General features: G+C 39.7%; 1 protein-coding gene across 1 annotated transcript; it reads right to left on the bottom strand.

Annotated features, from left to right (window-relative positions):
• Positions 1-4,559: 4,559 nt before the first annotated feature.
• Positions 4,560-24,486, bottom strand: TAF15 (TATA-box binding protein associated factor 15). Its single transcript, XM_035900538.1, has 17 exons — positions 24,442-24,486; positions 23,717-23,750; positions 22,967-23,003; positions 21,801-21,849; positions 21,511-21,601; positions 21,315-21,432; positions 18,242-18,525; positions 17,328-17,442; positions 10,415-10,449; positions 9,773-9,805; positions 9,041-9,150; positions 8,373-8,502; positions 7,002-7,091; positions 5,540-5,624; positions 5,364-5,449; positions 5,158-5,260; positions 4,560-4,861 (listed from the first exon to the last, which is right to left on the bottom strand). The coding sequence occupies exons 1-17, from the start codon at positions 24,484-24,486 to the stop codon at positions 4,822-4,824; spliced, it is 1,485 nt and encodes a 494-aa protein (XP_035756431.1). The 3' UTR covers positions 4,560-4,821.
• Positions 24,487-26,290: the final 1,804 nt, after the last annotated feature.

Genomic DNA, 26,290 nt, shown 5'->3' with positions numbered 1-26,290 from the left:
GATTTAATAACATCAGCATATTAACCCCAAAACATCATGGAGAGCTAGAAGCTGTTGTCCCAGGCAGGGAGGCTGGAGTCACGGCGCCTTTGTTTGTTGGTATGGGTGCGGCGTGGAGCAGTTGAACGTTGCAGAGCTGAGTCGCCAGCGAATCGCCACCTGCTTCCGGAGAGAAGTTTATAAACCAACATTATGAAACAGCACCTTAATGACGTGAAATTTCTCAGAGCAGCTTTTAATGTTTACCACAACTGATAAGCAAATAGCAACACCATTACTCCTCCGTGGCAGTTCCTACCCCGGATGTACCCATCCTGATGCAACACGAACTGCCGGTTAAAAATCTGTACTGCTTTGCACTGAGGACACGTTCAAGTTGTTCCACTTCATCCACTCGAGCCACGGCCTTTGGAGAACAGCCATTCTTCAAATGTTTGCTGCTCAGCAGCAGTTGCAGCAGCTGGGGAGCAGTGGGACAGCTCGCTGGGCGCCGTGTCAGGCAATGTCGACGAAACTCATCCTGTTGCTGAACGGTGGCCATGTCTGGGACCGCTTCAGTTCAGATCAGACGGGCACAGTCACAGAGCCAGCTGCCCCTCCTGCCCCCCAGTACCGGCAGCAGCCCCAGCCTGCAAGAGTCAAAGTCTTTAATAAAAAGGCACAAGAGGCTTACGTTCCGCTGGCCCTGGGTGTCGTGAGGGCAAAGCTTTTCTGCTTAGGCACTGTTTTCTTGGGTACTTCATCTGTGCACAGTGACTTCCGAGAAGGCACGGACTTCCCCGTGTCCTTGTCTGTCTCGCCCAGTATCCTGTCTTCAACAGCGCCAGGAACAGATACTTATCACAAGGGTGTTTAGGAAAAAAAAAAAAAAAAGAAAGTGCAAAATCCATACACGCTTTCCTCGGGTTTACCTTTTGTGTGCAGAGTTCCTGGGAAGTCATGAGGTCAAGAGAGGTGGCATCCAGCTCACGAGCCCTCCTACAAACACATCAGCACAAATTGTGCTGCGTTTGCTGGAGCAGTTTGACTGAATCTCACCAGTTATTTGCTCAGAGGAGACCTAACACCACACATCTCTCTTTCCAGGATCAGGGTGTCACCCGAGTTCCAGCAGACATCATCATATTAGTATGAAAAGTGGACTTCTAAGCCCCTCTGCAACTTTGGGTGCATTCTGACAGCTGTGTTTTATTACAACAGCTTTACAAGCAATTTCTACAGCAGCATTAATATCATCATCTACTGGGGACAACGTCAGATGAGCTCTTTGTTACCCTGGAAATGGGAGTTATCATTTCTAGATTAGGCAAAGCAGCACTGGCTGAATCCTGGCCTCAAAACCCCAAAGGCTCGAGCTGTTGGCGTCAGTCACAGCTTCCATCTCTCTCTCTAGGACTGTGGTATTTGAGCAGCTTACTCCGCTGCATTACACTTCTTAGGGGGCGAGGTGGGTTTGGCTGTGTAGAGCCAGCATGGAAATTATTTGGCTGTCTCTTAAATTGTTGAGCTATTTTTGTTGCTTTTCAGCTCTGTAACGATCATACGCCTCTCCCACACTGGCATCCCTCCGTTACGCTCTTCTCTATAAAGTCATTGTTGAGCTTGGCAAGTGCTAGATGTGTTTTTATAAATAAACCACCAGCATTCCATACAGGACTGATTTCCAAAACTAAAAACTCGCTGCTTAGAAGATGTATCAGAGGACAGATCATCAAAAGAGATGAAGGAAACCGAGCATAGCTGTTCTCAGCTCAACCTGACCCCATTCCTTCTGCCGGGATGGCTTCTCTTGGTTTTCTACCTCCCAACAGATCTGCAGCCCTGTCTCTCCTTAATTTGCAATTTTATTATATGAAGCCCTACTAAATTCTCACAGAGCCCCTGCTGAAGATAAATTCAAAGTAGGATTAGTGAGATGTGCCTTTGTTTTTGATTCAGCTGTTGGTCTATTAAAAATAAAAGATCACTTGTGGACACATACCTTCCCTTACCTGTTAAAAAAAAGGCAGCAATTCTCGTATCTGTAAAACCCCGAGTCTTCTAATAGAGAGTGCTGACCATTAGCAAAGCATTTTATTTGCACAGTATTACAAATAAGTCCCCAGAATCAGGAGCAGCTAGTCGCAGTGCCGGCTTAAATAGGAAACCTGCTCAGCTCATCTAACTAAATGCAGGAATATTCCTAGCACAGCTGTAAGGCCCTGTATTTGAAAGAGCAGTTTGCTTAACCAGAGCGCAAGGAGTTAACAGCAAACATTACCATGTCAGAAAGAGCGAAAATTCATTCAATCCTTAACCTTAGTTACTGTGGGTTTTTTTTTTCTTTTAAGCTTTTTACTTTCCTTGTAACCTCATTACGGCTTACCCTTCTGAACTTTAGGCAGTTGCTGAGAAAAACCACAGCACTAAAGGGCTCACCAGAAATAATCTTTTACAAAACATCACTTCCCAGGCCTCTCTCAACTAATTTAACTGTCTCTTACACCAAAAGCAACTAAAACCCGTATGTGCCATCGAACTAGTACCACCCTTTCTCTGACCTGCTTAGTTTTCTGTAAGACAAAACAGCCGGTGAAGAAAATGTCTTCATTGTCTTAAAAACCATGGAAGAACACAGGTTGTGTTTTGGCCCGATACAGAACAGAACATAAACAAAACAAACATTCAGCAGGGAACGAACCAGGCTGGAGAAGCTGTGAAGGTGGTGACAACTCCAGCAGTTTTGTGGCTTACTTGAGTACTGGTCTACTTAGTAATCCAGCTGGGTAGTGACTGTTTATGAAGATGTAAGTGCTCTTAGCCTGGGGGAGAAAGCAGGGTTGGAAGTTGAGTCAGCATTACAGGGAGCTAGAACTGTTGCTCCCAATATCGCAAACACCAGCTTTTTCAACCACCATTCCCTTCCCCAGGAGGGAAATGGCAAGAGCCCCACCAGGGAACTCATGGGACTAGCCCGTGCCTGCCTCGGTGCAGCTGGGTTTTGCTCAGCTCAGCCCAGCCATTCCTACCTCTCCCTGCACAGCTTTGAGGGCTCGAGGTGCAGCCCCACGGTGTTTGCGCGGCGCATTGTGCCAGCGCAGCTGTGTTGGGGAAGAAACCCGAGGCAGGGACACATCCCGTTCTGTTCTCGGCTGCTCATCACCACTTTTCTCCTTCACCCCATCCAGCAGCCACTCCCTCAGCTCTGCCAGCGCAGCTATGTGCACAAACACCCTCTAGCCTGCTTCACTCAAAATACCATGCTAGCTTAGAAAGGATAAATGCTCAAACTTTTCTAGCCCGGCTCATTTTTGACAGAACCAAGTAGGAGTATCAGGCCTCGGACCTTCATTCTTAAGCAAAACAAGATACTGAACTTATTTGTCTACAATCTGCCTCTCTAAAGCCTCATTCAAACATTAAATTTTATGCCACTAATATGCATTTACCTCAAATTCCACTGTTTTAAGAGGAACAAGCCGTCCAGAACTCGTGACAAATGCCTTTTCTGACAGAGCAGTGATGGTACGCATGCCTTCCAGGAGAAACCTTAATAAGGCACAGCACAGTTATTACATTTACAGCCACAGGTAATGGCTGATTAGAACTTAGCCTTACCATGACCATGAATGTACACCAAGCTAGGGAGTTGCCTTACAAACATTAACAAAGGCTATTTTTGTTCATTTCTTTGTGAGACACCACGGATATTGTGCAGTTACATGCCCAATTATCAAGATTGCAACTACAGACCCTGAGAACTTGCTGTTGTAGTATTTTGCTCACTGGAGTATTGGACGACCAGACATTTGCTCTTAAAGGCTTGTGATGAAAAGGTAGCACTGGAGACAAGCTGGCCGCGGCTTCTCACAGATTCCCACCAACCCACCTCTGCAGCATGCAGTGACCTAGTCCGAGAAGGAGTGATAATTAACCTTCCCTGTTTCTTCAAACCTCAGCTTCAGTACTGAATCCCAAATGCTTACAATGTCTCTACTGAACCTCGCCTGCATCTTATCTCGAAGATGAAACGACTGCACACACTTCTTCGCTATCACCCACGCTTCAAAAGCGGCAATTAAAAGGTACAGCAGTAAGTAGCAAATTACCTTTTTTTTTGAAGCCATCCCACCTTGGTTTTTGAGTTATCCTGGCCTGGACACAACATGCTCCCCAGCAGCAGAAGCACACACTGCCATCTGCCTGCTCCTCAGGAAGGCTGCAGGGTGCACCAAAGCATGCGCAGCAGGAAACACAGGCAACACAGAACTTCAGTCACAGAGGGAAGAAAGAAAGGAGCAGGGGCCACGTCTGCAAGTCTGGGATAGAGGGCATGGACAGCAAGCAGGCTCACCGCCGACTTAACTGCAGATTTTTCCAAAGAGCCCAGAGCTAGAGTCAAAGCAGTGCCATTTTGAACAAGACCCTATTTACTACTTAGATCACACCACAGGAAGACAGGGAATATGTGAGGAAATGCATGCAGCTGAAGTAACTGTGAAACAATAAGATTTCACAAATAAAACAATCAGCATTTATTGTTGTATTACAAAACACTTCATATTTTGGCAATATTTTACAGTTCATCCTTTTATCTCAGGGCCTGTTGAAAAGGGGGCGGAAGGGGGAAGAAAAGAGGAGAATGTTGAGATCAAGATTAAATTTCAATGTCTTGCTTAAAAAAAATCCTCCCAAACTGCCCCAGTCCCTCCCACCAAAATAAAAATCTAGTTTCACTCAATTCCACTATCCAAAGAGGCCATGGGTGAAGCGGCAGGCAAAACTCTGGCAATTTCACTATCAAACGCATCAAGAAGACAAACAAAACATTCACAGTGGTCTTCAGTATGGTCTGTTGCGCTGATCATTTCTGAAATCATTTCTGAAAGGGAAATAAAAAGTCATAAGGAATCCCTTAAGCAAAAAACAGTCCCTTCAGTCAAACACCTCTATGCTGACTTCTGCGTATTCTTTTATGTTTGGATAGCCTTATCCAAAAATGCTCACAAACACACTCAACAGGCAAACTGACTTATTTTCTCTGGAAGCTCCTATCTGCAGTTAATATTTTCATAGCACGGTTGTGCATGCACACATAGCCAACACTTATCCCACAGTCCCTATCAATTCCACCGTCTGTATGCTATGCAACCAGGCAAGGGTAAAGAAACTGCTTACCTTCCCCCCATTTTACCACCATAGCCACCTCCCCGATCACCGCCTCTGCCACCGCGCCCTCGATATCCTCTTTCTCCTCCATAGCCACCTCTCCCACGAAAATCTAGAGGAAAATGCAAACCAACACATCAGCCAATTTTTCAAAAAGCTGCAGATGTCATTAACACTTCCAACACTTCGGAAGAGATGCAGTTGTTTTTACACACCTCCTGATGGACGTGAATCTTCTGGTCTGGGCTCACCACACTGGTTGCAGGAATTTCTGCGAGCGAAGTTCATATTACCACAGGCCCTAGAAGAGACAAGGATTCCCCAGACTCAGTTGCTAAGAAACTCAGAGAGCATACATGAAACGCCACAGCCCAATTAAAAGGACACTTACGGGTTAGGACAAACCCAATCACCATTTTTGGGTTCCCCACTTCTACCTTGGAAGCCCCCACCTCTTCCATATCCACCTCGTGAACCTGTAGACAAAATTATAATCAGAATAAAGGAGGGGAAGTGTCTATGACCTATACATAGGAAACATTTATTAAGGAGTGTCACTGGCTTCAGCATCCAAGTGACAGACAGACTTTTCAGGCGGAAGAAAGAGTTAACTGTTTAATGTAAATATATCCCTACTAGGCAAGCCTCTGAAACCATATCAGGAACGCTGAAAGACACAGGTAGTGTCAATGACAACAAATTGTACCACTGTAGAATTTAGCATCTGCTAGCTGATTTACTACCAGCTGCAAGATAGCTAGAAGACTCGGGCAAATGACAACAGAAGTTTCAGCCACCACCAAATCTCAACGGCATTCAGTGTCCTGCAGCTCATGTATCTGCACAGCTGAAATACAAGTGTTCATAGGGACAGATTTGTAACTTTGGCAGACAGGGAAAAATAAGAAGCAAGGATAGCACATGGTGGCCAGAAAAATTTGCTCCACCATATATTTTTTTATAAATTCTTTTTCAGGAGTAAAAGGAAACTATCTGCTTGAATTCCCAATGGGTAAATAGAAACCCACTATGTGCATTAATAAAATTTTATAAAGATTTAACAATGTATAATATCAATCACGTAAGGCCAGACTTAGTTACGGAACAAAAATTTAACAACAAGAACAAAAAAATCTGTCTGGATTTATGCCAGGATGCATCTGTCACAAGCACAGGGACAACATAGTTCTTGCTTTCTGCATCAAAAAGATTAAGCACTATTATACCAATTGAAGTTCTTGAAGTATCATTTTTTAATCAGCCTACAAAACCACCTGATTTAAGAACTAAAATTTGTTGATAGCCACTGCACAAAGCATGCTTCCTGTACAATGGTAATTAACATCCAGTGGACTACTGACAAAACTGTATTATGCAGAGAATCAGGGAGATTAACATGTATTTAATTACAGGAGTTGGACATCCAACTGCTGCTCTAAGTCTGTAGCAGTTGAATAATCTACCCTGCTTAACAGCATCTGGAAACATCAGAGTATCTCAAGGCTTTGTTGTAATAAGCAAATACTCACTGGGAATTCACACCTATGTATGTGGAACCTGTACAGCCTCAACATCATTGTTACACTATCTCTTTAAAAGCAATGCTGAAACATGATCTGGAGACTTTCCAGTTCAAAAAGAAAGCATAAATTCTATGCTGTGCAAATGAGATTACAGATTTCAGTTTACGTAACTTGGTTCAATCCTTATTACTCCTTTTCCTGGCAGAATCCCGAAGGCCCATATACTTTGACGAATCACTGCTTCAAAGTCAAGTTGTCTTTTATAAACCAATAATAGATAAAAAGCATTTATCTATGCAAAACCAAGGATTCTACAAGTTTTAATCCCACCTCGACGACCGCCACCTCCACCTCCTCTCATGAATTCAGGCCTTCTAGTTGCAAAAGAAACTTTGATAACATTGCCATTGAATTCTTTTCCTGTGGAAAGACAGAAAGTGAGAGGAAGATCAATACAGCTCCCAACAACACAGCAGCAAGTTCAGAAGAACACAAGTGATTTGCACATACGGACTGAATACAAAGCTCTTAAGACACGGGGAGTCTGGAGTAAATCTCTTATTTTTGAAAACACTGGTCTAAATGTGAGATGGCAAACATGGAGGTACTTGCTAGGTTCTACATAAACCCACAGATACTTCTTTTACTTTAAATGCAATCTGTAAGTTGCAATTTAACTAGACACATAAGAACATTTAAAAGGTTTTTGGCCATGTTCATGGACAAGTAGTTCAGATGTTAGAACTCTGTTCTTCCCTCAAGTCAAGCAATAAGGCTCTTGTACAATTCAACAGCCAGCACAAAAGTTGAATAGTCCCAAGTAAGTGAAAAGCATGAACTTTTTAAACACAAAGTCTCAGTTCTTCACAGATACAAGGTTTATCACAGAACTGCATGTGTGCCTAATATAGTCATATTTGCTTTACGCTCCTAAACAAAAGTAATTTTGCATTTTATTAGCCAAATATAAATAATCAAATAGCACACCATGCCAGATTTTTTTTTACGCACTAGCATTTCATACCAGGTGCAGAATATGTCCTTTTGTTTCTGCCCAATATTATTAAAATTCTGGGAACAGACAAGGTCACGGGAGCAGGCACTTCCCTCCCCCCCTTCAAGTTCACTACTACAGGAGAGTATCAGTGCATTTCTTGCACCAAGTCTGAAGAGTTTTATATCAATGTATTTCTGGGATCTGCTCTCTTCCTCCACTGAACCCATAATTTAAAAAAACCTTGTTCTTCACTGCATATATACAAAGCACTTGGCATAAGATTGCCATAACCATTGCCAAACTCTAAAAATGCTACCACAGCATTAACAACACCAACGCTAACACTGTAAGAAATTCCTCCAGCTGCTAACACAGGTACATTGGTGCATTGGTACAAGCTCTCCCAAGTGATGTGAATACCATCTCTCACACTTTGTGCAGGCATGACTGAGGTATAGCAGCAAACCCTAAGAGTTTCATTACACATTTTTGGTCTTTATCATTAGCTGCTGTTCCGCCTCATGAGAGAGAAAGCCAGCACACACAAAATACCATGAAATAGAAGTCTTTGGGGGGAGGGGAAAAAAAAAAATTACAAAAGCCAAACAAAAAGTAGCATGGGGTCCCCAGTGAAGTTATTGATTTGCTTCTTCCACGGCTCGTTAGATTCATAACCAACCAAAAGAACAGGTACTCTCACCCACCGTCAAACCAGTCAATTGCTGCTTTAGCAGAAGGAGGGTCATCAAAAGATACCGTTGCTTCTCCCTTTGGTTTGCCAGTATCCTTATCTGTATAAAGATTTATCATAGGTTTGCCAGTCTTTTTGTTCGTCTGAAAAGAAAGGTTGTACACTTGGCATAGGAGAAACACTGGTAAAGCCGGTTCAGAGCATAAATGGTTAACTGCTAAGCATCATTAGAAAGAAGGTTCTCTTGGAGCTAGCCTGCAGAAACAGCTGCTTTTGACTGAAGGATACTGACTGGCTTTTCTCTGTGAAGTAATGATGGGCCCGATTTTAATAAAGAATGAGGTCAGGTGCCCTAATTCAGAATTGCAGAAACAGAAGAAACAGCGACAGAACACAGAAGCATACTTGCTCAAGTATGAGGGTTATACAATGGATAGTGTCAGTGTTAATGGTTATGAAGACTAAAGAAGAGATGTGAAGCAATCTAAATGTCACTAGAAAAAAGCTGCCAGTGCTGCCAGCTTACAAATGAGCTGTCATCTGGGAACCCAGATAAAAATATTATCTACAAATGCTGGGGAGTCAGAGCGAGCATCTGCCTTGAATGGTATCAGTACATTTCCAATACACTAGCTCCGCAAGTTCTCTTCCTTCTTACATACGATTTCTCATTTCACATACCTTTATAATACCAATTTGTTTGAAATAGTCTGCCACTTGGTCTGTTGAAACATCCTCTCCAAGTCCTTGCACGAAGATAGTGTTGTTATCAGAGTTATCAGACTCTGAATCTATGAAAAAATAAGCCACATTCACCATGCATTTTTGTGGTAGCAACAGCAACATTTTAAGCTCAGGTCTATACTGCCCAGTAGCAGACCCTTAAATCCCAAAGACATCTTGCATGAAATAAAAGATCAGCAGAGAATATAATTTTGAAGTGAACACCATCAACTTCAAAAATGAGCGCACAGCACTTTCAGATGCTGCAGTACATCAGGGACCGAATACATTCAACAGCTGACCAGCTGTCTGCCACACATTCAACTCGTCCATGCAGCTAGGACATCCAAACCCATCAAAGTAGTATGTATTTTAAAAATAACACAAGTTTGCAAAGTAGTGTTATATTTAAAACATATACAAGTTTAGCAGAAGTGTTTTGGCAGCGAGAGCAGCTGCTTGACTCGAGCAGATTCAAAGTTCATCAACAAATTCTTACTCACTGCATGAAAACCATCCAAAAATTCACATGCACTTTAATAAAATACATTTCCTTCAAGGAAGACAAGCTTTAGCTAAATTCCTTTTGAGCCATGGGAATTTCAGCCACATCCATCCTTCTAGACACACATTTTAAAAGCAATGACCTAAGAGCTACAACCCGCTCCTACCCACCGCATATTTTCTTACCAGCATCTGATCTCGGTCCATAATCCCTTTGACCTATGAAACGGGTTAAAAAAAAAAAAAAAAGAAAAAAAAAAGAAAAAAAAGAAAAAGACTATTTTTAGCAAAACATTTTCAAGTGACTTTTTTAGAGACAAGAAAATATTTAAAGTATGTATGTAATGCATCTAAGATCTAAAATATTAACCAGAGATTTAGAGAATATTTAGATTAAAACGTTCAACAGAAGGTGTCTGTAGGACGTTAACGTGTTCTTTACTGGCAGCACGTGGCAGTTGCCACACTGATGCTATGCTGGTGTTATCTTGCAAATGCTGGTTGTCAGATCACCAAGCAGTTTACCGCTTTTTTTTTTTTTTTTTTTTTTTACCTCTAGTACCTTTCTAAGAAGCATTTGTAACAAAAATTAAAAAAAGAAAAGAAAAAAAAAAAATCCAGTGAACGTCACTGTCTCCACAAATTCTTTCATGCAATTTGACAAAGTAGGAATCCAGTTTATTGCTAAAAGTTTGGCTATTAAAACTCATGAACACACCAGCCTCACCAAAACGCTATAATGCTTCTACTAGAGAGTAACAAGATATTGGTGGCTTTTAGATTTATAAAGAATTTCCACTGAAACATTTTTGGATACTCGGCACTTACCACCGTAATTTTTGAAGCCACCACGGTCACCACCACTGCAGAGGAAAAATTGAAGAAATGATTTCTTCCTTAAGTCTCTATGTGCTGAGCCCAAGGCTCAATCTACAGTTAACTGATCACAAGTTGAGAGTTACTGACTAGCAGCTAAAGCACCATCTCAATGTTCGCCTCACTACGCATTCATGTTCAAAGATTAAATTACATGAAAGTGAATAATCGCACAGGGTGCTGCACTGGAGAAAAAAATCCCTAAGGAGTATTTTAAACTAACCCATACACATGTTGTTGTTTCAATACTTTCTCCCATCCCATAAGCCAAAATGACTGCTATTAAAAACTGGGGTTTAAAACAGAAACATTATTTTCATGAAGGTTAATGGGCTTTAATTGTAGATGTAATTGCTACTCTGGAATAATTAGTACTTTAGTACTTTCCTAGAAGTAAGAGGAGCTAAAGTTAATTAACCTCCATTGTTATGCATTTATATATGGGGGACAAATTAGCAGTATCAGCCATTCTCTGAGAAAGGGTCTGTGGGGACCTACTGTACTATTAGCGCTTGACATTACAGAGAAGGTGTGTGTATGTGAGCTTCAAAAGCAGAGGCCGTGAAGTTTTATTTCATTCATTCTGAAACCTGTGGCACAAAATGTAGACCAAGTTAAGAGATTACACACATCAATTTTCAAAGGTTAGAAGGGGATTTTAAACAGGACGTTACGCCTCCAATTATGTGCATGAAAATAAACCCTCGCTCTTTCAAATGTAAATGTTCATACTCAGTAGGATTTTTCACAACAGCATTTTAAATTGCATCCATGTCATGAACACAATATAATCAATACTCAAAGCCTTCAGGAAAAATACAACCGCTGGATTTTTTTAGAAAGTCAACAACCAAGTGTCAGAAAGACTGTCTCATACTGCCACGTACAACTGCCTGCTCGCCCTCCTTCACATGGGGGACACAGCTGCCACCTGAAAATCAGGCAGGTTCACCTAACCCTGATGGCTTTCACACTCAGCAGCTAAGATAAAGCCAGTGTAAGTTCAAAACCCTGATGTAGAGGGCTATCACCAGCCCTGCAACTACTGTGCCAGTACGAGCAGCTGCTTCACCAATGCACTTTACAACAGAAGTCAGCCCAGGTTTTAATTCAATGCATCTGCCAACACATCAGAGTTCAAACGTGGGACACAAGCACCCCAGTAAAAGGCAATGAAATAAAATTCGGGAGTAACTTTCTTTGGCACTCTGTGTATCTGTTTTCTGTTATGGCAAATGGAAAGTCACGAACGGGAGGCACTGCTTACTTAACATTCACGAGATAAATCTGCCCAAAGCGAGGGACAAAAAAGAAATAAGGTTTCAACAGATACAAAACTGGATTGAGACATTCTCTGAAGGGTGACTGACATTCTGTGATGGTACAGGTAAGGAGTATTAGATGTTTGTCACAACAGACTATCGCTTTTACTGGGACTTCTCTTAAAATAATTTTTTTCTGCAGATTTAAAATTGCTTCTCCACAGAAAAAATCTGAATGCTAAATTGCGGTGTCATTTATTTGTAAGTAATTAATTCTGTTCATTAAAGAGGTAAAATGAATGAATTTTATATGCAACACCAGAGCTGCTCTTTGTTCAAGGCCCGCTGTTTTCAAGGACTGATGATAAAAACCACAATGGTAATCATAAAATTTACTGTATCTTTCTGCCACCTCCAATTTATTTTAGCTAAAAAAACACCAAACAAAACACCAAACAAAAAACCCCCCTTCATTATGACACAACAATTTTTCAGATGCTTGCCTGTTCTTCTAGGATTTTAACTCAGAAATAACAAGAGTGAATGCATCAACCATGGAAATGTTATCAAAGTTTTCTAACCCTAGATTATGGTCCCATTTCATCAGGACAGTATTATCCAGCACATGTATGTTTTCTGATACGACAGTATACAGCAGCAGGGACATAAATTAGAAAAACCCAACAATCTCAAAACATACAGAAAAGTTTGTGATAGACACAGCCAGGACTTTACAGGAATTGAGGATTTTGCAAAGATGCTGGGGGAAATGTGTGCACCAGGATTCTGAGAAGTGATAGAGTTGGATATATAAAATGTAAAGGAAGTCATAGCCAAATGCCTAGTTTCTAACTTTGTGACGCAGTAATTGTGCATCCTACACTAACAAGTGCAATCCACAATTTTTAATCAGTTTTTTTAATTTAAGTCTGCAGTAATATGTTTTTGCCCAAGTATGCTTCAGCATGTTATCTTCTGCTTAGTCTTGCAAGACCAACCCAACCAAAACCTGCACCAATTCACTGACAGATACCTGTGATGATAGATTAATGCTTTCCTCCATTTTTTAAGTCCCATTTCATCTTTATAAAGATGCAGTGTGTTACCTTCCTGAGACTGCTGGGCAAAGCTACCCAAGATCCCCAGGAGGCATGTGGATATGCTGCATCCAGTGAAGCCAACACAGAAACTGGCTGCAAGCAGCTGATGCCACAGTTTCATATATACCCCTTGCCGAGACACAAAATGTTAAGTCTCAATCTCAGCAACTGAATTAGTTCCCACACTGTCATAGTACAGGTGGAAAATATAATTGCAGCATTTCACAGTCTATTGCTTTACCAGTCTTGTATGCAGGCAGAGTTTGGGGTTTTAACATCCTAAGTTAGAATAATGAACAGGTAGCTAAAATTCAGCAATGACACCAACAAAGATAATAAAATAAGAGACTGAACCGCAAGCAGCCAGAACGTTTATGTGGCACCATTCATAGTGACAAAAAACTTAACTGCTATGAAAGAAACGTCTCCAGATGTTCTCCAGTCATATATTTGAACATCACCTACTTGAGTGTAAATGGAGTTCGTGTGAATGTTGCTTACTTCACGTGGGAATAACTCTTTAAATTAAAGGCACAGTTACATGGAGAGCTGAACATTACAGATACAAGAAATACACTTAAAAATAAGCGATCAGATATTGGCAGAGGTAGCACTAAGAATTCAGAAACCAAGTTTCAGCCTCCAACATTCATCTATGTCCAAGTGTGTGGGAGTTACATGTAAGAATGTGTTTTTAAAAACAAGAAAGGAATGCTTAGTGCATTAATAAAGTCACGGACAGGTAGCTTTGTATTTATTGCCTCTGTTCATGTTTTTCCAAAGCTATATAAGGCTAAGCTCAAGCACATGCATTACATGTAAAAATATTAATTCTGAACACAAACCGTACTGCTGTAAAAAACATTTGCACTAAGTTGTAGTTTCTTTATATCCCAATAAGCTAATTCCCACTCATAATAGCTAATATAGCAATTAAGCTGCATAGGTAACTTTTGTTTATCAACATCAAATCTGGACAAGAGGAAAACAACAAAACAAAAATCTATGCTGAGCAAAGTTAGGATTTCTATGTCAAATCCTAAGGCAATGGTAAACCCTTTTCTAAACTGCATCCATGTAGTTCGACCAACACAGACTGCAGGAGCAGATTCAAAGGCAAAGCTTCTCCCATTTAAACCCCAGACTCTAAAAGAAGAGCAGTGTCGCAGGTATGGTTACGCAGGTATGGCTACCTGACTGCCTGAACAACTTGCCCAAGATGAAAGAAAACAAACCTTCTTTGTATTGCTACTGTATCGCTCACTTAGGTGCTTAATCAAAACAATCCAGTCCCACAACCACAACGAGCAATTAATTCCTTACCTTTTGGATGAAAACTCTAGCAAAAAGGTGACTTACTCTACCAGGAAATTCAGAAGACTAACTTAAGAGTCAAACTCTGCATTCTCAAGACCTGGTGTACCTGCTTTCTGACCAAAAGAGCTCAAAGATGAGACTCTTCTACTATGGGTTTTAAAAAAAGAAAAAAAAATTTTGCTTCCTAGCCAGAGTCCAAATTAAGAAGATCATCAATTTTTCAAGCTTCAAAATGAAAAGGTAGAAAAATTCTACTAAAATCCCAAAAGATATAATTCAAGACCATTAAAAAAATCTGGAGAATGATTTTGAAACTAAGTTACTAAGATTAAAAAGTGAGTATCTGACCTATAAGAAAATTATTGTTGTCTATCATAATAGCATCAGCTAGCGAATCTGAACAGTAAGTTCTCAAAAGATATTTTCTTCTCAGTGCTGCATGACCTTGGATGGGCACAAAAGAAAAATGAGTGCTGAGAGCATTCATTTGAGTAGGTGTTCAAGTCATTCTAGTTTTCAGAGTAACAATTCATGCCTTAACATTACCAACTAACCTTTATAAAGGTTATTCAAAGAAATGAAAGCTCTCAAAATTTAAAAATGCTAATTTGATTTTGCCCCAAGGATTCCAGAATAGGTTTCTGCACTTGCAGGCTGCTCCAAGAGGTCTTAGACACAAGGGTAAGAAGTTTATACAGGCCAATGCAACTCGCAAGAATCTTGCGGGACAACTGATGTGGTAGCCGAAGTCCCTGTATCCCAGTTCAGGACAGACGCTTGTGAACAGGACGCACTGATGGCCTGGCACCACAGAGCAGATTAAGCAATACAGCTGTAAGAACACCAGTGACTGGGTAAAGCTCTGCCTGATGAACCAAGCTGCAACAAGTTTTCTCTGCATTTAAATGCCAGTCAAGACAAAATTTTTATTACTAGCTAACACAGAAGAGATTAATTCACTATGGTCTCACTTAACTATTAATTTTTTTGTAATGTCAAAGAACAATTTTTTTTGGTGATAGAACTCATTTACACATTATTTTCTAACCACTACAAAAATCAAACCCTACATTATTAGAGCAGTAAAAATACCTGTGTAGACAAGATTTTTAGATAGATTATTTCCTGTTGGCTATGGAATTTCCACAATTTAATGTTAAGCATTAAAATGTGACCGAAATAAAAAACCTGAAAAGGCCAACTAGTTACTGGAGATAGACTTGACATTCCTACACAAACTGCTTTTGGCGGGGTGGGGGGTGGGGAGAAACCCAAGGAAACAAAACTACTGAGAAACTACCCTGAAACCCCCCATTTTCACAGGGCTAAACATGATTTCTTCCCTTATTAGAAGTTATTTTCCCCTCAATTATACAGTTTGTTACTTAATTTAACCTTTTACACTTTTCTAATAAGCATTACTTTGGTAAAATACTAATGTCAGAAGAAGAATCCTCCATTGTAAATATGCAGTGAATAAACACATATGACACTGTAGTTTTAGAAAAATTTCACTGCAATCAGCATTAAAGACTGCATCACTTAACAGAAGCGGGCAGACTTCCTAATAAATCCCTTCCCACTTTGCTGCATTCTCCCCCACTTCTCCATTCGCCTCCACATTTTTCCTTCTTTTGGCTTTCAAGTCCACTGACGTACTATTATCTACATGGATGTGTGAACAAAATTTTTCTTAAGTTTTGGAAAAATATGGGAAGAGGCTTTATTTTCACAGACATTAATTTATCTTACTTTATCTTGCAAAGACAGTGATAAAATCTAGCAAGAGTATGTTTTTTGAAGCTCACATTCATTCCTCTTATTGGAAAGGGCTCAGCTATAAACAATTTTTTAAAAACACAGATTTTATCATAGGAATATGGAAAACCCCCATTTACGCAGAAAAGCTGATTTTAAAAAAACGTTCAGTTTTAACTGAAAATTAACTTAGAAATTACATTGCTAGTTAAGTTGATATTATTAAAACCCCAAATTGTAACATAAAATCACTATTAAAACACTTTTGTAATTGCGCTACCACACCTAATTAGGAGAGATAGGGTACGTCATCAAAACAGCAAGTCATTAAGTACAACTTGGGACCACCTTAGGAGCTGGCAAATTTTAAACATAGTTTAAAAATAAATACTTTAAAAAGTAACCAAGTCTTAACACACTGTTGGATTATTTTATTTAAATTAGATCAGTTCAAACAAACAGCATTGTATAATTACAGTTCTTCATCTGGAATTCTAGCAATAACCCAGAACTGTGCAGCCTATTAAAGGACAAGTGGTGCTGACAAGCAACACTTCAAGGCTCACGGGAAGCTTCAACATTCTTACTTTGCATCCATGAGCATCCAACATCCCCCACCATCTCAGAGGTACATAAAGGGTAGCCAGTTGTGATAGTTTATTAAGAAATAATAATGTCATCTGCCCTGATTCAATAGGATTTAAAGCAAAGGTCCCAGTCTCTGACCTATGCATGAAATCATCTGCAAGCATGAAATTAAATATGTGCATAAATTTTCTTGACAGGAACAGGGCCTAAGGCAATGGCAGAAGGGGTAACAGTATTGTTAGTATTTAAAATCTACCTAAAACAAATGTGTTTAGACTGACAGCTAAGCCAATACTAAAACCTGCATTTTAATAGAAGTTTAAAACTGCAAAAACCAATAAAGAACAAGTCATGTTATTACTAAATTATTAGGAAGGAGAAAGATAATTAGCCAACCTTAGTGTAATGATTTGTGATTACTAAGTCAAAATACTTCCCTGTTAAAATGCTAGCTGCCTTAGCTAGGAATTTTATACAACTTTCTCAATCCCTGGCTGTTGGTTTTCTTGTCGTTGAAAACAAATTTTTACAGGTTTTAAAATATCTTATTTCAAGGGATGGGCTTGGGCAGTTTTTGTATTGCAACTCACATAAATAAAATGCAGCTATCTGTCCTAACAATCAAACGCTTGCTCTCAATCTATCGGAACATAAAAGCTTTTCCTAGCCAAAATGCATTTCTGTGCAGTGCAGAAAGGTTTAATTTTAGAAACCTTCCATTTTCGGAAATCTAAATCTGAACCACATTAGGAATAGACATATAATAAACAAAACATTAAAACAGCTAAATAATAAGAAATAAGGGTAAGGAACTGCAGGCACTGGAATGAGATCACTTACCTATATCCAGACATATGACCTCTTCCATCCATGTCATATCCCCCTCTACCTCCTCCCTGTGACCCGCCATATCCTCTATTATCTTCTCCATACCTACTCTTTTCACGACGATCATCTGGAGGAACAAGTAAAACAAAACAAAACATGAGTAAATTGTAGTGGCAACTGCAGTGCAGTGAAATTCCCACCCTAGGTACCACCCCCAAGTCTGTGAAAAGCACCAACTCCTAAATCTCTCTTCCATTATCTATGCCACAAAGTAACAGAGCAAAGTTTCATTTTGTCCCAGTTATCTCCCTTGGCTTCCAGGGCCACAGGGCATCTCAGAATGTAAACACTCTGTACCTTAATTACACTCCATTTTCCAAACATTAAACACATATTATCTAAAATCCACTTTTCATTCTACTTCCATAGAGCCTTCCCAGTTTGCAAAAGACTGAAGACAGAACAAGGATAAAGAACGTGGGTTGTGCTGCTTGTGTGAAGTTACTGCAAAAAAAGGGTTGATCTTAAAACTTCTCATTTCCTTCTATCTCAGAATTCACCTACACAGCGTAAAGCTGGAATGTGAAGTGCAAAAGCTCTTCGTGACTGAGCAAGATATGTCACCCTCATGCAGGAAGAAGGTTCAAAATAGCTTAGAAGAAAATCCATCTAGAATTTGCAAAACTTGGGGACTTGGACTCCACAAGGCTGCCTCCAATAAATGCCAATGCAACAATTTTGAGGCCCCAACAGTTTTTCATCCCTTCATGTTTTGGAAGTCTTAATAAATAAAACATCCCCCAAGAATATCAACATGGAAAGAGAGCATTCATCAAATCAGGTGCCCGTGGAAGGAAATCCAACTATTTCACAGTGTTTCTGCTCAATTTTATTAGCCAGTATTGAATTCAACCTGTGAATTTTACCTTGGCTGTTGTGGCTATAGCTTCCCTTCTGAGACTGGTAGGATTGCTGAGAATGGCCATATGAGCTTTGGTGCTGGTTATAGCCTGATTTTTGGTCATATGAGCTCTGGTGGCCATAGCCCGACTGCTGGTCATATGAGCCCTGGTGGCCATAGCCCGACTGCTGGTCATATGAGCTTGACTGCTGGTCATAAGAGTCTTGGTTTTGTCCATAGCTTGACTGCTGGTCATAAGAGCTTTGGTGCTGACCATAGTTTGACTTTTGTTCATAAGAGCCTCTTCCACTTAAAATAAACAGAATTTGTATTAATAGCTAAATGTTCACAGAATAGAGAGCAAAATAATGGCCGAAAATTCATGACATTGCTAAAATTTCCCAGTCACAGTTACCCCGTCATTACTGGCATACAAGTATGAAAATACTCTATGTTTCATCTCTGTTGGGATATATCTGGCTTCAAATAAAAGCAAGGCAAAAATTGTATGTTTTCTGTATGTTACCATCACTTTCAAGACATCCTTAGTTTCCACTATAAATGCAACTTAACAGCAGCACTCCCTTTACATACCCCAGTACAACGTTTGCTTTCTCCCCTCTCCCCAGCAGCATGACAATGGCTATCTATCGATAGCCCATGATGTGCTAAATGCCAAATCCTTCTCTACGGAACTGCAGGGAAATGTCGACACCCCTGCTCATGTTGTATTGTGCAGCTGATACTTCCACCTTAAAAACAAAACAAAACAAAAAAACCCCAAAACACCCCAGATTTTGCTTTCACTGCATTGCAATCTGTCTTTTTCTGGGTGTTCTACCATTTTGCCCAGAACTTTTCTAACTCTTGTGATATCCTCTAACGCAGTTGCAATTCCTCCCACTTCAGTGCCATCTACGTATACCATCCCACCAACTTTCATCAGAAACATTGACCAGTATCACATCGAGGACACTCCAACACAACGTGGCTATACGTTCAAAGAGGGAGTCACAACTCTTCTCTGACTGGTAACAACTTTATAGCAACCACAAGGAAATCTCACCTACACCATACTTCCCTATGCTACTTCAGCATCCAAGGTAGAGACAAAAGTATGCGGAAAATCTAGATATATGAGACAATAGTTCCAGTTGCGTTACCCTTTCATAGCAAGACATTATATAGATTTATGAGAAATAAATTGCATCAAAGAAACACTGGCTGTTACTCAAACCTTTGTTTTCCCCCTGGGTACTTAGCTGAGGCTTAACTGGATTATTTTTTCAGTAATTGAAATTAATCACTGACTTCTGCCACCCTTTCTTCTCTTCCTCCAACCCTGCTTCCACGCCTTTTTCAAAAGATGAGACACTACATTTGCCACTCTCCAATATTTGGCAATCTTACTTCCTAGCCAAAATGTCTCAGAAAACAAACAAATAATTAAAAAAAAACCAAAAAACCTAAGAGCCTACAGAAAGTTTCCACCAGCTTTTCAAAGCACTCTAAGATGAAGTCCACTGGATCCAATCAATCTCAAAATATCCCATCCATGTCAATACCGTCTAATCTGCTCTCTCCCAGTCCCAGCCTAGATCTTAGCTTTAACGTAGCTAACCCCAGTGGCAAAGAGATTGCAAAGATTTTTGTTAGCATCTTCACTTCAAAAAAAAGTCAGCTCCACTTCAGCCTTTGCAGCAGCCCCAATGAAGGAAGCATCGTTGGGAGTACCTGCTCTTTGCTGGTTTTCCTTCCCTCCCTTAGGATGCAAGAGCTACAATTTTGTGGCCATCCTCTTCAAAATTGCTATAATTTAATTTCTCAGTTTCTCCTTACTTTTTCCAACCATATATTGAAAAGTTTCCCTCCAATGTCTTTTTTTCACTTTCTTGGTCAAAACCAGCTTGTTGGAGAATCTATGCCCTACTGCATTTTTGCCCCACTAATGCCCCACATTTTGCCTACAGAGTTTAAAACTACCTTATTGCCCAGTCCTGTACCTTTGTACGGCTCTAATAAACACTCAGAATACAAAACAAAGCAAACCAAAACTCAACCATGTTCCCGCCTTCTTTAGGAATGCAAAAAAGACACTGAGTGGCAGCACCTACTGCTGACAGATTAAGACCTTGCTTGTTTATATTATTTTGTAATAATTGCAAAACCAGAAACCAAGTATAGGTTTGCTGAAGTCCAGATTGTTTTATCAGCTTGCAAAAAAATACCAAAAATATTTGGACCTTGGACACAAGAATGAAGTTTAGTACATGACAGTGTATTTGAAAGAGGTCACATGATCCTCAATAAAGATACAACACAAGCAGTAACCTTGGGGTGTATGCATGAAGCTTGTAAATTAGATAATAAAGTGGCCTTATAAGTCGTTACAGGAAGCAGGGTTATATTTTTCAACATACTTTAAAAGCTGAATCCATTTCAGGAGGATTAATGATACAAGTACAACATCACTCAACAAGTAAAATACATTTGTAACAGCATAAAGTACTGAATCAGAGTGCAGTATGCATATGCACATTTAATTTATCAATAAGGATATAAAACCATGATGTTTTGAGAATCCTACTTAGCAGAAAAAAAAAAAAAAGATATTTCTTAAATTATATTTCTGAATCCTTTCCTCTCGTCTCACCACAAAAAGGCATTCTGAGTCAGATAAGAAGTCTACAAATCTAAGAGAAATTCCTTGCTAACAGCTTATTTGAAGTTAATAAAGAGTACTGTAAGTTTATACAAAAGAACATGACTGGAGGGGTACGCAATCTATCTTTTTCTTAACCAGAAATTCTCTCTACCAAGTCCATTCTTCATCGTGGTCACTATCCAAAGATTTTCTAAAGTGTATCTCCCCGTACAGTTTGACTTAAAAACAACTCCATCCATCCTTCTTACATAAAGAAATCTTATTCCCTCACTTCCTGTTCTTTCAGGCATTAAACATGTCTTAAGAATGTGGATTTTCAGATGTTTGTCCTTTTTTTAGCAATGATAGCAGGAAATTTGTTACAGCTCTAGCTAAGAATGTACAACTACTAGATAGTACTTTAAATAGACACTGTTAATCTCAGCTTCCTTACCCTCTAGACGACCCTTTCTGCTGCCCCTGACTGCCATAAGACTGCTGGTTGTATGAGCTCTGATTCTGGTTTTCATAACTGGATTCATCATCGTATCCCTGGGAATCTTGTCCATAACCTGGAAATTGAGGACGAAAATTTTTAGTAAATATTCACCTTCTAATTACTGCCAATGAATGTAACAAGCTAGCCAAACCTGTCTGATTTTGTCCATAGTTCCCATGATAGCTTCCATAGTTCTGTCCATAGGATGAATTGTCTCCACTCTGCCCATAACCAGAATATCCCTGTAATTTAAAGAATGTACTCAAATAAGCATAACTTCCACAGCAGGGAATTACAGTTTTCTTTTGCTAGACAGGAATGCAAATGTCAAGCACAAGCTGGGAATGGACTTCTTCCTGCCCCAGATATGGTCACTCAGGAACAATTATTTTTACTTGAGGAGCATCTGTTTTGAAAGACACAATGTTGCTTTCAACTTACCTGTGCTTGTCCATAATTTTGACTGCCCTGATTGCCATAGGATGAATAGCTGTAAGAGAAAAAGGCATTTAGTAAATGCTCACAGTGCCCTCCACATGGGTTGGAAAGTACAGGTATTTTTGGTGTTATTTCAAGTTTCTTTTAATTCCAAAATATGTATCTAATCCAAGTACCACAGTTGTAGGCATATTAGAACCGCATCAAGAAACTAATGATTACCACAGTTGACTGTCAGAAGCAAGAAGAGATTATTTTAATTTCTGCTCCAAGGGTAAATTTAAAGCACATGAAAGTTGGGCGTACTGTAATTTGACAGATTCTTCAGAATCACAGAAAACTTTGCTGTATGAAACCAAGGCAGTTTAAGTTTTTCAGTATATTCTTACAAAGTTAATTTTAATCAATTACTGCCAATTTGGTATTTGTTGGACTATTCAGCATTAACATCATCAAAAAACACACTAGCTTTAGATTATACTTACTCATTATTCTGCCACTTTAAGACTTCATGAACTGACAGAAGAACCATGTGCTGAAACTCATACTGTACTCAGATATAAACTCAAACTCGCACAGTGCTACATACATAGAACCTTATGACTTTCATTAGCACAGTCAGTATCAGCCATGATTTTCAAAATTCCATAAAAACACTTCTGTTCCATGGATTAAAATACACCCACCCACCCCCCACACTTGCAGCTATTTTATGAACTGGCTTTTAAATTTCACAGTTACAGTTATCAGAGAGTTTTAACAAGAATTTCCCTCCAACAGGAAAATAGAATGGAAAAACAAAATTTTACATCTGTATGGCCCGTCATCTTTACACTTGTATAACATCTGACTAAAATCTTAGCGAACAGCTTAAGGCAGTCATATGAAAAAATATTCCTCTACATTCATGACATTTAAAAAGTTCTTACAATTAAAAGATGCCATTCCAATTTAAACCTGCTTATTGTCTTCCCTTCAGGAATATAAATTTTTGTCTGTTGTATAAGACATCTTAATAAAGGCCCAGGGCAACAGGCTTTCTACACTTGTAACCCCAAAAACGTATCAACACTGTATCATGCCCAAAGATTCAAACATCATGCTGGGAATCCCAAATGGCCTTTTGTTTTGCAGATTTAATTGCTAACAGCAAAAAAACCCACACATACCTCTGCTGGCCCCCAGAATGACTGTAACTTCCAGAATCTAGAAAAAGAAGTAAGTCATATTGAGAACTTCCAATTAACATTTTATTCCTCTACTTGCTATAAGAGGAAGAAATCTGGGGAGAGGGAGAAAGGTTCAAGTACACTGGATAATGCAGCTACTTTCCCTGCAGAATGAGACAGCTTCCCCTTTATTAACAAAAAAATGAAAATGCTAAGACGGAGAACCAGAGCACAATGGGTGGGGGATATGCCATAGGTATTGCCACTTTGAACTTTTTTTGAACCATTTTGAAGGATCTGAATTCCATTTTCTAGGTGTTTCTTCAACTATTCGGAACTGCACAACCCCCTCTAATGGCTATCAAGTACAGTGCTATCATCAGTGAATGCAGCAGCTTAATTACTCAAGCGAAGCTCAGGTCAGTCCTACTGAACCCCTTTTTAAGTCGCTGTAAGCAAGCTCTGCCTAGCAAAGGGCACAGACACAGGCAGAATCTGGAGATGTAAAATCAGGGATGGAGGAACCATGACATTTCCCTTCTCTCACGTTGCAAAAAGAGAAACATTACTGGTAGCTCAAACCATAAACCTCAGTTATCACAGAAACTGATTCTTGAAACACGTTGGAAAAATGTAATTTCAAAATATAACCTCGAGTTAAAAAAAAAAAAAAAAATCATTGAAATGGTTTGACTTAAAGTAGAGCATCTAATCTGTAAAAGCTATCGACGTTATGAAAAACCCTACTACCTGCTAGCTGGAATTCAGTTGTAAAATAGGTGCTCTGTTGTTACTGAATTAGCTTATCACATTATTTCATCTTGTTAATTGCACAATGATGGATTTCCTTGTCTTCTGCAAAATTGCAAATTTTTATGTGTTAAAAGCTCTTACTATACAGGGGAAAGATCTGGTTTCCCAAGCCAGCTGCACGTATCAGATGCAGACACACGAAACACACATGCATTGCTCCATCAACCTCAGACCTTTCCGAACTTGGGTGGTCATGAGCAGACTTCACCTCTTCAGAGATACCTGCACGCCCCAGGCTGCTCTGCGCCCTATCAACTGCTTAACTACACGGACTCTGTCGCCCTCACTTTTCTATGCAGGAGTCTCAATTCCTCTTGACATTTTTGCTTGAAATTCCCACCTTCTTGTCAAAAACCAAACACCTTCTTCCTTTCTCAACCAGCTGCTCAGGTACTGTCACTCTGGATAACAGCCCTGCAATTTTCCTGTTCCTTTCAAATCACTTCAAGAATTTGTACAAATATTGTGGTGCCGCGGCCTAATAAAAACTATGAACTTCTCTGTTTTCATTCCCAATTTCAGCCTTTCCCCCGCTCACTCTCTCTAACCTCTACACCTAGAATTGACTAAAAAACTGAAACCCAGGGTAAATGTCATAAAATGTAAATGACTAACCATTTTCCAATCAAAACACACATCAAATTGCTCAAAGTTCATTATACCTCTCTCATCTGGTTATAAATCCAATCCTGCCAGTACTTACACATATACGTAAACACAAGCACATATACTTCCAGGATGAGGATATCACCTAAGCTACTCAAGACATGAAGCAGCATTTCTAACACTTAAGTTTCTCCTCAAAGCAACATAAACCATCAAATTTCCTATTCTGTAAAAGAAACATTTACCAAAAGCTAAGATGAAATATTTCATTTCATAAATCCCATAAAGCAGTTTCACTCAGATGCAAAACATTCTCCTCCTTTTGCACTGCTATGCAAATATTTCATTGCCTTTTCATAATGAAAAGCCATTAAAAAAAATGGTAACACAACTCAAACCTGTTTATTCTTTTTCATGAGATGAAGGTTAAAGTTTTACATTATTTCAATTTAAATGATCGCAAAGGTTACTATTAAATAGGTAACCGCATTTTAAAACTATGGTTTAACTCCAAAATTTATATGCCATTAATGCTGCTAATTAAAGAATATTAATGGTTCTATCAGAAAGAATTATTGAGTAAAGATGTAATTAGCTATAAACTGAAGGACTACATTTAATCTCCTTAGCTTTTCCCTTACGAACTTCTGCCAAACCACAAAATTTTTGAAAAAGTTTGAAAGTAACCAGATAACGAGCCTGTAAAATATGAATACACAGAATAAGAGGAATTTCCTCTATTTATACATTTTTCTACATCCTTTGCTGAACCTCCTAGCCTACAAACTTCCGATTGATTTGTTTTGGTGGGCTCAATGGGGACAAGAGTCTGTAAGTATTTTCGGAAACAACAAATAGTTTATTCTGGAAGTTCCTGAATATACAGAGATTTTTTCTGAATGTTTAAAAAGGTCATGGAAAAATTTCCTGTGAATGAAGTGGGGCAGAGCAGTCACCTTGCCCAGCTCAGGAAGTGTATTCCTTTTAAGATAGAAGAATCTGCTGTGTACATTTGAAACCTGAAGTTCTCATATGAAGTAATTCATATAAGGAAGCAGCACTGTTTCTGTGAGATTCTCAACAGAAAAAGAATCTCATGTTTGAGCATCACCAAAGAGTAAAAACAGAGGAGACAATCAGGTGCTGGACTGGTAAGCACTTGAGGTCTGGGCAGAAAGTGGTTTTAGTTTACTGCCAAACTTTACTCATTTAGTAGAAGAATTCATGGTCTGTATTCATTTTACAGTACTTTTGCACATGTTTTCTTCTCATGGTAATGAACTGTTCCTTGCATTAAAGGATTCCTTTAACATACCTTGCCTCATTTCGCTTTTATTCTCCATCATTCATGTATGTAACATGAGACAACACTATAATGGCTCAACCCTAACAGAACATGGCTTGCTCCACAAAGCACTTACAGCCTTGGAATTCCTTCTCCCATTCTGGGGTATGCTACCTACCCACAGGGCATCACTGCTGGTGGGACCGAAACATTTTTATCTCAAATGGGATGAAGAAACAGCAACATAACATGCTCACAGAAGCCCCAGGAGAAGCTGGGCTGTGTCAAGTCATCTGGGACTTGACGTACTGTCTGCATACTCAACTAAAGGCCTCCGTTGGGGAAAGAATTACAGCCAGTGCATTTTTAAGCCCTCCCCAGCCTATGCTGGCACCCTCGGGGAGGGGCGGGTACTAGAGCAGAACACGGAGCAGATGCAGTAGACAGTGGGGCAGAAGGGTGGGTCCCACACTGGGGGGCAGGGAGGACACGTCCCTTGCTATGGGGGGGGCGACAGGACTTGAATGGTGGTAAGCAGCTGGTACTTCAAGAATATGGCACCATGGAAGAAAAATGAAGACTTCGTAGCTTTGGGTGCTTTTGTCAGGTCTTAAAAAGAT

This window comes from Egretta garzetta, unplaced genomic scaffold, assembly GCF_000687185.1.
Source record: "Egretta garzetta isolate BGI_Z169 unplaced genomic scaffold, ASM68718v1 scaffold108, whole genome shotgun sequence".
NCBI classification, from domain to species: Eukaryota; Metazoa; Chordata; class Aves; order Pelecaniformes; family Ardeidae; genus Egretta; species Egretta garzetta.
The sequence above is the reverse complement of the archived record's forward strand: the minus strand, read 5'-3'. Positions and strand labels throughout refer to the sequence as shown.